Source organism: Bos indicus x Bos taurus, chromosome 13 (genome assembly GCF_003369695.1).
Source record: "Bos indicus x Bos taurus breed Angus x Brahman F1 hybrid chromosome 13, Bos_hybrid_MaternalHap_v2.0, whole genome shotgun sequence".
NCBI classification, from domain to species: Eukaryota; Metazoa; Chordata; class Mammalia; order Artiodactyla; family Bovidae; genus Bos; species Bos indicus x Bos taurus.
The window spans coordinates 61743194-61756560 of record NC_040088.1 but is presented as its reverse complement, the minus strand read 5'-3'; the positions used below and the strand labels follow the sequence as shown (position 1 = coordinate 61756560).

General features: G+C 35.6%; 1 protein-coding gene across 2 annotated transcripts in view; it reads left to right on the top strand.

Annotated features, from left to right (window-relative positions):
* The window catches only part of PLXDC2 (plexin domain containing 2), a 418172-nt gene that overhangs the window by 292093 nt on the left and 112712 nt on the right, over positions 1 to 13367 (top strand). For both annotated transcript variants that reach the window (XM_027560001.1, XM_027560002.1), the window contains exons 5-6: positions 2785 to 2907; positions 8448 to 8566. In XM_027560001.1, the coding sequence (XP_027415802.1) occupies positions 2785 to 2907; positions 8448 to 8566 (242 nt within the window). The remainder of the gene's footprint in view (positions 1 to 2784; positions 2908 to 8447; positions 8567 to 13367) is intronic.

Below are 13367 nucleotides of genomic sequence, written 5' to 3'. Positions count from 1 at the left end.
TTTTCACTTCTCTTCTTGTTAGTAGAAGTTGTAGCAATTGTAATACTCCTATAGTTTAAATGGCACCCCACTCCAGTACTCTTGCCTGGAAAATCCTCATGGACAGAGGAGCCTGGTGGGCTGCAGTCCATGGGATCGCTAAGAGTTGAACACGACTGAGCGACTTCACTTTCACTTTTCACTTTCATGCATTGGAGAAGGAAATGGCAACCCACTCCAGTGTTCTTGCCTGGAGAATCCCAGGGACGGGGGAGCCTGATGGGCTGCTGTCTATGGGGTCACACAGAGTTGGACACGACTGAAGTGACTTAGCATACAAATATAGCTTTTACACATTAGCAAATTCTTTCATCTTTTCACTTAGTTCTTTGGGAACAGTTTGAGACTTCACCTTTGAAATCTGAGAAATTCTAGTCCTGGAAAACTTTTTCCTGATGAGAGGAAGCGAGAGAGTGATTCTCCTTATCTGAAAACTGGGTTATACAGAATGGAGAATAACATTTTGAGAAATCTATAAAATAAATGTAATCTTATTTATTTTAAAAATAGTGAGAATTATGTATCTGAAATCTTTTATGACTGTATTTTTCAATTCTGTTTTTAGGAATTGCTGCTGCAATTTCTTACTGCAGTTGTTTCAATGAATGAATATTGTATTGATTTAAAATTATCTTACTGCCTTGAATTACTGCTCTCCTTATTCTTTAATTCAATCAGTTTCTCTTATTAGTACATGGAAAATTTAAAGTAGAGGAATAACTATCCAGAGATATTGACCCTGAAAGAACACTTTCAGAGTGTAAATCAATCTTTTCCTTAAAAGATTATATTTATAGAATTGTTGTCTTCCTTTTAATGGTGAAATTATAAAAGGCACACTGGTGAGGATAAGAGAAAAAAATCACAGACCCTGAAAAATAGTCACTCTTCATCTTTATAATTTTAAGGGTGTTGGACTTTGAACACTGAGAGCATGACTCTGAGAATCTACAGGGAAATCAAGTAAAAGCAATGACTTTCACCCTACTGTCGTCTTTCAGTACACTTGAGCTGTGTGACATTGCAAATTACAAAGTTCTGCTCAAGACACTGGGAATTTATTTTGAAAGTTTTTTTTTTTTTTTTTTGGTGAATGAGGAACAAAGAGTAATTGATGACTATAACATGCTAAAGATTTTACCAGTTTAAGTATCTTTTTAAAACCTGAATGGCTATGATTAAATTATGCCTTTGGTGAAAAATAAAAAGGAAGTCAAAGGAAAGAAGACACTGCTGGAAAGACAGAAATTGATTTCAAACTAAATAACTACAGATTTAGGGCTTCCCTGGTGGCTCAGTGATAAAGAATCTGCCTGCCAGTACAGGAGACTGGGTCAGGAAGATCCTCTGGAGAAGGAAATTGGCAACCCACCGTGGTATTCTTGCCTGGAAAATTCCATGGACAGAGGAGCCCTGTGGGCTACAGGCCATGGCATCTCACAAGAGTTGGACATGACCTAGCAACTAAACAACAATAACAAACTACAGATTTAATTCTCCAATAACTTACTAGAAATTGCAATAGAGAATTTGAAACAATGAGGGCCATGATATGCTAATGAAAGCTTTATTCAGACCATGAAATGAGATAAAAGTTTTACACTTTTAGGGGTTTAAATTCAACATAATTTTGTGGGTTTTTTTTTAAATTCTGCTTTTTTTAAAATTAATTCTTAAAAAATTAAATTAATTCTTATGAAAATATTAATATAAAAATGATCTATAGTAACCCCAGATATGTAGTTAACTTATAATTACCTAAACATTACAATTGCATTGTCACAAATAACTTGCTTTGAATTTTCTTTGGTTAATGTATGTATATGAATGTTTTTATATGTTCTTAATTGTGCACTTCCTAGTTTAATATTAGAAATTAGTATTCCCTGAGCTGACTCTCCTTTTAGGCAGCTAAAGACCTTGGAGGCCAGAAGCCAGTATAGGATTAACAATTTGTCATGGATAATCCACAAAGTAAATAAACCCAGTGTGAATAATTGAAAGTGGGTAGAGTTGTAACATGGGAGCTATTGAAATTTAATTCAAGATGAAGTTCTCCATAGTAAATTCCCTCTCGTTATCCAATAGCTGAAATAGGCTGACATCGATAACTCTCTAAATAGAGAGGTATTTGTGCATTATCAATGGTTACATATAGACTAACTCCTTGATACGGTGCTACTTGAGCAATCTGAGAAATGTGAAGTTTATCCTTTAGTGCTTAGCTTCCTTTCAACTTTGAATAGATGGTTCAAAATACTTTCTGCATTTTAGTACTAAATATATGTATGTGTGAATTCTAAAATGTCCTAAACTGAGATTAAGAATGTGTAACTGAACATCATGAGAATACATTAATTTGTAAACTGAGCTTACCTGTTTGACTAGTATAAAAATAACAAGGGATTACTAAAGGCAGATTTAATGTTTGGATTACTTACAGTACTATCCTAGCCTTTTCACCCTAATAATCTCTTGGGATAGTAGTCACTTTAAGTGACTTTAAGTCACACACTTAATTGTACATATAATAAGTTTATGATTACTATTCTGCTACCATATTGTATATTATTCTGCTACCATATTAATCCAGACTCAACTATTGCTGATCAGATATTAAGATATTAATTATGTTTCTTTTTTTAGCTACTGTGATTTTTCAAAATGTCAGTGAAGTGGAGTTGGGATATTTTAATTAAAATATTCTGTTTTTTTCTTAACAACCTCCTGTTTTTCTAATTACAGGTTTCATATACACTGGTGAAGTTGTGCACCGAATGCTAACGGCCACACAGTACATAGCACCTTTAATGGCAAATTTTGATCCCAGTGTATCCAGAAATTCAACTGTCAGATATTTTGATAATGGTATGTGTTGGTTAGCCTATATTTTGCTGAATGTATACTTATAAACACTGATCATCAGATTCATATTAATATTTTTGTAATGTTGGGTTTAGACTGGATTTTTTAACTGGTGCAAATAGCCTGAGGTAACAAATGTTATACTGCACCAATTAATACTATAATAAGTGGATAAAGTATATGGTAAAATGTCACTCACGTATTCATTCATTCATTTGCTCATTTAACAAACATTTATTAACATGTATTAGGGAATATAATAAATGAGTTGCAGCAAACATTGTTTTGGACAAAGCAAACACATTTATTTGATGCTATTTGAAGTAAGTCCTTCCTACTAAAAAGAAGTAAATAAGGAAAATTTTTTAGTTCTGATTTTTAGGTAGAGACAAGTGGCATAATATATTGATATTAAATTTCTAAAACTTATAAACTATTTGTATATTTTGAAAATATAGGATGGTGTAGTAGTGAAGTCACTCAGTCGTGTCCGACTCTTTGCAACATCATGGACTGTAGCCTATCAGGCTGCTCCATCCTTGGGATTTTCCAGCCAAGAGTACTGGAGTGAGTTGCTATTTCCTTCTCCAGAAAATATAGGATAGTGAGTAATTAAAATTCACTTGGCCTTCCCAGATGGCTCAGTGGTAAAGAATCCACCTGCCAAGTTGACGTGAGTATGATTCCTGGGTAGGGAAGATCCTCTAGAGAAGGAAATGGCAAACCGGTCCAGTACAGAAATCCCATGGACAGAGGAGCCTGGTGGCTACAGTCCAGGGGGTTGCAGAAGAGTCAGACACAACTCAGCAACTAAACAACAAAATTCACTTACGGAAAAAGTTTTCCTGACTTTGAAATATGAAATAGAGCTGTTAAATTTTATCGTATATACTGACAACAGTCTATCCCTACTAATTCTTTAGGGGAACACACAAAATAGTCAAGGAAGAAGTAGACTATGTCACTAAATGCCCCCAAACCTAAGTAAGAAATTGATGTTCCTAAAAACATAAATGAATTTTCCTGTCTACATCTTAGTTAAGACTGTAACTATGATAGAAAAAGAATATAGGAAAAGAGAGTTTGTTTTGGAAACTTAAAAATAGAAATTTCTGTACTCTTTACAATACAAAAATATTATTTATTTGCCCATATGAGAATCATCTTTTAAAAAATAGAAGCATGTGGCCTGAACAGAGTTATTTCTCCTCTTGTCTTGCCTTAATGACCAAGGGAGAAATTAACCGTAGGGTAGCATAGACTTACTGGTGACCTCAGCTTTGGGAAAATGACATCACTTTGCTGAAAGAGATCTGGCCAGTGTGATAAAGTCATTTTACAAGTCAAAATAGCAAAAGAGGAAGACAACTAAACACATTCAGATGTGCACTTTGAGAAACAGATTTCAAACAATTTGAATAACACCAAAGTATGCTCCAATAAATGAAGTTAACTCTAAATATTAACTATAATAATTATTTCCTTCGGTTATGTTAAGAACTGTTATATTCTGTCCTCTCACTTAAAGGAAATTGACGTACAAAGGGTCAAAGATATACAAGCAGATTTTGAGTATACTTTAGACAGAGCTACAGTGAGCAACTTATCTGAAGCTTATTTCCTGAATCACCTAAGGAATCTACCCTATGTAGTTTAGAAAGTTGAGTATTTTCCAAGCTTTGTCACTTACTAGATTATGTTGAGACATTTAGTCATAGACACAAGGTTCTGTTGATCAAGTGTTTATATCATTAACATCAAAATCATAAAACATATTGTCTCCTTCCCCATACACTCTCTCACATATCTTGTGCCTAAGTAGCTCCGTAGTTAAATTTTACCTTTATTAAAATGATTTTGAAAAATTGATATGTGCCACTTCAACTGGATTCTAAAGGCCAGTGGCTATTTATAAGAAATGATTTTCTCTTGCATACCTGGCACGAGAACTCAATACACAGTAGGTCCTCAATATTTATACAATGAATGAATAAATGAAAAAAATTAAGTATGTAAATTGATTTTTAATTCTGAGACTTGTGAAAGTACAAATACTCAAGAACTATTGTATTTTTACTTTATTGAAATATCTTCTGTGTAGTAATCAATGGGAATACTGAGTTCTTATAATAATAAAAGCTAGTAATTTCTGTGTTTTATTAAATGATAGAAGCACTTCTCAATATTGTAAGGATCTTCACAAAGTCCTTTCATACCAGAGCAACTTACTGAAATATTTCTAATTCTGATTGGTTAGGATCATTGAAGGAGTGCTTAAGGATGGGAAACTCAACATTTTAGGAAAGCAAAACTTCTCTAAAGGAGACAGCAGCAGTTTAGAACATTTCTTCTAAGATGAAATTTCTGCAGTATTAAAACACTAGGTTTTAAAAATCAGACGATGCTTCCAGATATGATAGCCAGACTAGATAACTACTGGAGTGTAAGGAAGTCACAGAATATTAATGCACAAGAACTAGAAAAGTTATTAAACTAAATCTTTTATTAGAAAAATAATTTGATGGCTCATAAATAGCAGATTAGAAGCATAATTCTTATCGAAATCATAAACCTAATCAAACATAGAATCAGAAAATTTGGAGTTAATAGTGACCTTAAATGCCCCTAGGTCAGCCTACTTGCCTGTTTTTATTTTGGAGATTAAAAAATTGGCATCCACTACTGATCAGAAAGTATGATGATCACCCTAGCGATACTAAGTTCCAGCTGCTCAGTTCCGTTAAGCACATAGGATGGTGCAGTAACTCATGTAGTCTGTAACATGAGCTTAAATAACAACTTCAGCTCCACCAGGAGGAACTGTGCCATTAGATTTTGTGTCCATCATCAGAGAAACAACATATGATTGTCAGTCATAAGCCAAGAGATGCACCACTCTAACCCAGCTCTTTGGTAAATTCCATGCTTGAGTCCAAGTTTTGCTCTTGACAGGTTATTCTCCTACATCGTAGCTGACGAAAGAAAATGTTTTTTGATTCACTTATCTAGTTGCTTCCTGTGTTAGGTGCTACCTAGAGAGCAATATGTGATCATTATCTGCTAAGAGAAATATAAGATTATATCTCTAGAAGCCGCTCTCACTAACCTGTGGACTATAGGGTTTTAGATTTAATAACAGGTGAAACTTGAAATATTGATTATTTCATAAAACAAAATAGAGATAATTTTAAAATTTAAGAAGGTAATTTTAATGTAGGTAATTTTAAAATTTAAAGATAACATTTACACTCAACTAATCTTACTAGTGGGCTTCTCTTGTGGCTAAGTGGTAAGGAATCCACCTACCAATGCAGGAGAGGCAGCAGACGGAGGTTCGATCCCTAGGCCGAAAAGATCACATGGAGGAGGAGATGACAACCCACTCCAGTATTCTTGCCTGGAGAATTCCCTGGACAGAGGAGCCTGGTGGGCTACATTCCATGGAGTCACAGAGTCAAACACTATTTACCAACTAAACAACAGCAATCTTACTAGTAGACCCACTTAAATTAACAAATGTTGGAGGAGCTGTGATAGGACTTATTCACACATTTTAGTGTTATTTTATAAAGCCTGCTATAATAATATGGGGAGAATATCATCATCAGAATTTGCATTAAAAACATTTAATTACTCAAAAAGAGGTAGACCTCTTTTATGCACAAGAATGTGCAGAAACTATGTATTTGGGAGCTGAATGCAGAAATCTCTAGAAAGTGAAAATTAGTCTTCCCATGTTGCAGAAGATACAGGTTCAAGCAGATTGTGTCCAAAGTCACACAAAAAGTTTGAGAGGCAGGACCCAAGTCTAGATCATCTGCCTGCCAATTCCGTGTTCTCTCTGCACCATCAAAGTGCTGATTGAAATTAGTGAAGATAGAAATTAGCAAGGATAGGAATTAGGAGGAGACCAGATCTTGAAAGGTGTGGACACGTGTGAAGGAAAAGAAGCTGTTGTTAAGAGGCATTTCATGATCAGAAGACCCTTTTACTTCTACAATTATGGAAAATTACCTGGTTATTACTGTCCTCGCCTTTTCCAGTTTAGAAAAAAAAAAAAAGTAGTAGAGATACAGAGATGCCCATGAAAGGAAGAGACATGGATTTTCACTTAAAACAGGGCTATGTCTTAGGTGCTGCTTATGACTAAACATACCAAGGTAAAAGTCAAAAATAATGTTTTTACTTATAAAGTTTTACTTCAAAGAAACAAATATTTTTCTGTATTTAAAGTGTACAGTGTGATAATGTGGTATATGTATACCTTGGAAAAGAATTTCTACCATCAAATTAACTAACATATTCATCCCCTCACATATGTACCTTTTGTTTTTCTGATGTGAACTCTTTAGGTTTTATTCTCAGTAAATTTTGATTATATTATACAGTGTTGGGCTTCCCCTGTGGCTCAACAGTAAAAAATCCACCTGTAATGCAGGAGACATGGGTTAGATCTATGGGTTAGGAAGATTCCCCTGGAGAAGGGAATGGCTATCTACTCCAGTATTCTTGCCCAGAATTGAATCTCATGGACAGAGGAGCCTGGCAGGCTACAGTCCATGGAGTCACAGCGTTGGACATGACTGGAGCGAGTGAGCAAGCACACATACCTCCAGTGCCAGACACTGTATTCCCTGTGTTACACATCAGATCCTCAGACCTTATTTATTATATCAATGAAAGTTGGTATCCTTTTGTTAGCATTTCTTTTTGCCCCAGACTCTAGTCCCTGCTTTAAGATTTCACACGAACGTGATACCATGCAGTTTTTCTCTTTCTCTTTTTGGCTTATTTCACTTAGCTTAGTGCCCCTCCAGATTCATCCTTGTTGTCTCATTGGTGGCTATTAAGCTGTGTTTCAATTAATATTTCATGTTAATAATTTTATAGTAAACATTGGCAGATTGACTTATCAGACTGTGGTATATAGCACTGAAGAGTCATCCCAGTGTACTTCAAGGGGGCTTCAGAAATCTTAGCCTGGGGCACTTAAAGCTACCTTGCAACCTTCTAGAAGCAATACTACAAAGACAGAAATGCAGGCATTGTGAATAAAAGAAGAAAATTCCCATTAGTGTTAAAGAAATGTCTTCAGCACGGAAGAGTATAATTCTAAATATGGAAGAGACATCTTCAAGTCTGTTATAAGTGATGCTAGCTTCCCTGAATGTGTTCCTTTCTCTCTCAGCATTTGTCAAATGTATTTGAAGTTCATTCAAGTCACTTGGGTTGCATTTTGAAAGTGGCTCATGGAAATTTAAGCAGACAGTAAACCCATTAACATTAATGGACTTCCTAAGGCAAAATTCCCCCATACTGGGCTCAATATTAACCTCAGTATGAGGTTAGATTTAGAGAATACTCAATTCTTTATAAATATCCCAAATGCTATTTCAGTAACAGAATTCCAGTTAACTATATACAATTCAAGTAGCACAACTACTAGATGAGAAAGTTAGATCCATGCTTTTGTGAAGATTCCCACCAGAACTGATTGATTTATTTTTCTCATCGCATTTCTTCTGTTCCAATGGGGTTTATAGGCACAGCGCTTGTTGTCCAATGGGACCATGTACATCTCCAGGATAATTACAACCTGGGAAGCTTCACATTCCAAGCAACCCTCCTCATGGATGGACGCATCATCTTTGGATATAAAGAAGTAAGTAATATGTTGATGAGTTCGTTCCCCCTTTGACCTTTGACCTCTCTATCATTTTCTCCAGGTGTCAAGTAAAGGGCATTTAACATTCATGAACCTCAAGTCATTTTCTCACCTCTTGATTTCTTTTGCTTTATTTAAAAAAATACAGTTTTTAAAATCTGCTGGATAACACCAGTTATTTTGGGGTTTTATTTTTGCATTCTGATATCTTTGGCATTATGACCCTTGAATTTCGTTAAAATTATTAAATAATTATATTCTTGTGATAGTATAATGAAATGCCTCTGAGAAAAAAAAATATTCCCAATTGGAAGGATTTTCATCTAAATCTGATTGTTTATGTTTATATTATTTGTTTTTGCCTCATCAACTTCTGTGACATCTTTTGACTCTAATTTCAAAGTGTTAATAGACATGAAGATTTGTGTGGCTCGATGACCCAATACTGAGAGCATTCCAGAACAGCTGAGTCGACAAGTCCTTTGGCTAGTGTTTATTGCTACCTGATGGGAAAGATTAGGGCTTCCCCAGTGACTCAGTGGTAAAGAATCCGCTGGCAAAGCAGGAGACACAGGAGACACAGGTTCGATCCCTGGGTCAGAAAGATCCCCTGGAGGAGGGCATGGCCACCCACTCCAGCGTTCTTGCCTGAGAATCCCATGGACAGAGCAGCCTAGTTGGCTACAGTGCATAGAGTCCCGACGAGTCGGATATAACTGAAGAGACTAAGCAGGCACGCAGCAAAGATTAATTAGAGATCTAAGTGACAGAATGAATAAGGAAATTTAAACTTTGTTTCATTTCCCCACGTTGACAGAGAATAGAAATTGACTAGATTGCAACCTTAAATTTACAGAATGTCTAAATTAGAATAATAGCATGTTTGATTTAACACTCTGTTGACAATGTAATTAAGATCTATTAGACAACCTAAACTTGGGGAGAAGGTAGCAAAGAATTTAAGAATAAAGTTTCAGAAGTATCAGAAATGATGTTTTAGGCAGTCACTAATCGTGAGAGAAATTCTGACAATGTGAATTGATAATGGGCATTATTGACCATGTCTAAATGAGTATTTATAATACTACAATACTGACTCACCATCTTATTTCCCACTGAAGGGTTATTTTTCCCTTGGGAAATGAATCCCTGACTCTAAAAAAGATGCCAATGATTTTAAAAGGATTCACTTTGGTCACGTCTTCTGAAATCTATCTTTTCTATAAAGTGAGGGATGGTTATGTTTCAGTTAAGTAGGCCAACTTTTGGAAATCTCATAACCATGTTAAATGTTTCCATTCCTTTGAAGAATTCTTCCATGTGGAATTAATCATTTACTTGGGGCACTTGTGGACATAGAATAGACGAGAAGATCTACTCTGCTTGTTGCATCCTCACCCAAAGCTGTTTTGATATCATAGCCCACCTGTTCCTTACATCACGCTCCTTGGAATCTGAGAGAATATTGCTTAAAGGGACTTATGCATTCCTGGTTTTCATTGTAATCCAGTGTATTGCTGGAACTGCCAAGTAATGTTATGCAATGTTATTTTCGACATTGTAACTAACAGTGGTAAAATTTCTGGAAAGATGAAGAGTCAGAAAGTCTAGAATCTGAAATCGCACTAACTGTAGGCTTTGTCAAAACAGAGGTTTGTGTTCTTATTGTGGTCTCTCTCTCTCTCTAAACCTTATTATCAAAATTGTCATCTTTATTTATACTGTTCTCAATGGGTGTCTCACACTGCATAGTAACAGTTTATTTTTCCTATTCTCTCTTTGTAGTGAGATTGATATTTTTTAAATGTCCTTTTCTTTTCTTTATTTAACTGAAGAGAAATTTTCCATTGTGATTTTCCTGTATTGTCATGGGAATATTAAGCTGAGAGGCAATTTTAACACTTTCTTGATATTCCCAGACTATCAGTCCTTGTGAATTTAGAGTTCTAAAGGAAAGCATTTCGTTGTCATTTGCCTTGCTGCCCTTTCTCCTTCCTGGTTAAAAACCAGTTCCTTGTTTTCTGTTCTACTTTTTTCTTCCTGATAACTGTCTTGTATTTTATTTGTCTAAGGCAAGGTTCTGCTTGTAAAATCTGCCACAGTAAAGACCCTCCTGCCCATTTGAGGTTACAGCTAGGTGCTCCTGGCCTTTCTAGAAAAGCATTTATAATTTGAGAGTGTGACATAGTTGTTTGCCTAATGTGTTATCCTTGACAATGTGCTTTCACACACATGATAGTTTTCAATTCTTCAGCAATATCTTATATTCTTATCCTTCCACAAAGGCACAGGCACATAGAAGGTGTTTAGTAAATGTGAGTGGCTTGACTATGGAGTTAGGTCATACACAATTACCTTGATTTTACAGCTATGCAGACAGAGAGGTTAATTGATATGCCTGAGGTTACAGAGCTTCATATGGACAATCCACAGCAATATTCTTTAATATGGTGACCCGAGGACACCTCAACGTTTTTTTTCTTTCCCAAGAAGGTTATGTACAACAAGTCACAAATCTATTTCTCATTTGTTTCATTTCAATAAATATGTTTTAATGATTGCTTTTTAATAATCTTTCCATCGGACTCCAATATATTACACAATTATCGTCCCATAAAGTCAGGAGTTAAGCTATAGAGCTAATGAAATTGTAAGAACATAAAGGAGTATAATTTTATAGTCCTGTTCTGATTAAATATACAGAACTAAAATTACTTTTTAATTTTTAAAATACTTTTATTTATTTATTTTGTTTATTGCTGTGCCAGGACTTTGTTGCTGTGAGGGCTTTCCTCTAGCTGCGGAGAGCAGGGGCTACTCTCTACTTGCGGTACGCAGGTTTCTGATTGTGGGGGCTTCTCTTGTGGCCAAGGACCTGCTCTAGGGCATGCAGGCTTCAGTGGTATCATGTGGACCTAGCAGTTGTGGCTCCCAGGCTCTAGAGCACAGACTCAGTAGTTGTGGTACCCAAGTTGCTCTGCCCGCACGTGGGATCTTCCAGGATCAGGGGTGGAACCAGTGTCTCCTGCACTGGCAGGCATTCTTCACCACTGAGCCACCAGGAAAGACCCTATTTTGTTAATTAAAAAAAAAATGAAAAGAAGGTGTACATAAGTGAAAATAATGATAAAAACATAGATCCTTTCTCAGATAAATGGATTTTGGAAAAATCAAATTACCATTTTCTGTTCTGTTAATAGGAATAACTAGCTGTCATAATAGAACACAGATTCAGTATTTTTTTTAAGTTACCATTGAATAGTGATGTTTGTTTGCTTTACAATTATTCTTGTTAGTCGCTAAGAAGTGAAATGAAGTGGCTCAGTCGTGTCCGACTCTTTGTGACCCCATGGACTGTAGCCTACCAGGCTCCATCCATGGGATTTTCCAGGCAAGAATACTGGAGTGGGTTGCCATTTCCTTCTCCAGGGGATCTTCCCAACCCAGAGATTGAACTCGGGTCTCCCGCATTGTAGGCAGATGCTTTACCATCTGAGCCACCAGGGAAGCCCTGTTAGTCGCTAAGTTGTGTCCAACTCTTTTGTAACCCCATGGTCTGTAGCCCATCAGGCTTCTGTGTCATGGGATTTCCCAGGTAAGGATACTAGAGTGTGTTGTCATTTCCTTCTCCAGGGGATCTTCCCAACCCGGGTATCAAAGCCAGGTCTTCTGCATTGGCAGACGGATTCTTTACCACTGAGCCACCAGGAGAGCTCTTGATTATACTACAGACCCTGAAATTCTTGGTCTATTGATAATGTAACAAGGAAACTGCCTGTTTACACACACACAAAATATTATTCCAAAAACATTACAGATTTGAAACCAGAATTCTTACAGTTCTTGATGCTGCCTGTCCTAGTATACTATCATATTTTAGGAGTTGCATTTCTCTAACTTCTTTCATCTTTCTTCTCCTATTATATTTTGAATTTATTGTTACTTCAGATACAGACTCGGAAAGGAAGTGATCCATTTTGTGACTATTGTAAATTTGATTATTTTTTTTTTCACTAGTTCGTGGGAGGTTTCAGACAATACGATTAAAAAGAAAAGTCATGCAGTCTTTTTATGGCCATAGAGGAATACATGTCCTACCTTAGAGTCAGTCTACTTTATCCATTTTCATGGTTGAATACCAATACTTATTATCTCATCCTGCAGCAAATTTTAGAGGAAGTATATATAGAGGAACTTTACTGTTTATTAGGTTAAATTACGTTTTAATCTCTTCTACCATATAAGTATTTCATCCTAATGTTCCTTAGTGTAACATTTACTGTTTTTGTGGAAGGATGCATAATTAATAAATCATTGCCAATTGGTTGTGGGTTTAACTGGCAACCTAAATGCATTTTTTAAATTTCTTTGAGAACTATTTCTCTTACTTAAACTGTAATGATCCTTCATTCATGATAATCATCCTGAAAGTATTAAAAGGTGAACACTTGGTGAGCTTGTAAAATTTATAGGGAAAAAAAAAATTCAAAGGAAAAGGAGAAAGCCAAAAAGAACTGAACAGTGAAACAATTGCCATTTAGGTATGAAGTGATTTGCTGTTATGGCTATTGCTGTGTATGCTAGAATGCTTAACATGTGTTAATATAATGTATATGCATCCCAGAAACTATATATATATATATATGTGTGTGTGTGTGTGTGTGTGTATAGATATATTTATATATTTAAATAAAATTTATTTGATAAATGTATCATACAGGGTTCAGAAAACCCAGATGCCATAAAACGCTAATTATAAACTATCAAGAAATAATTCCAAGAAAAATGTAGATACAGA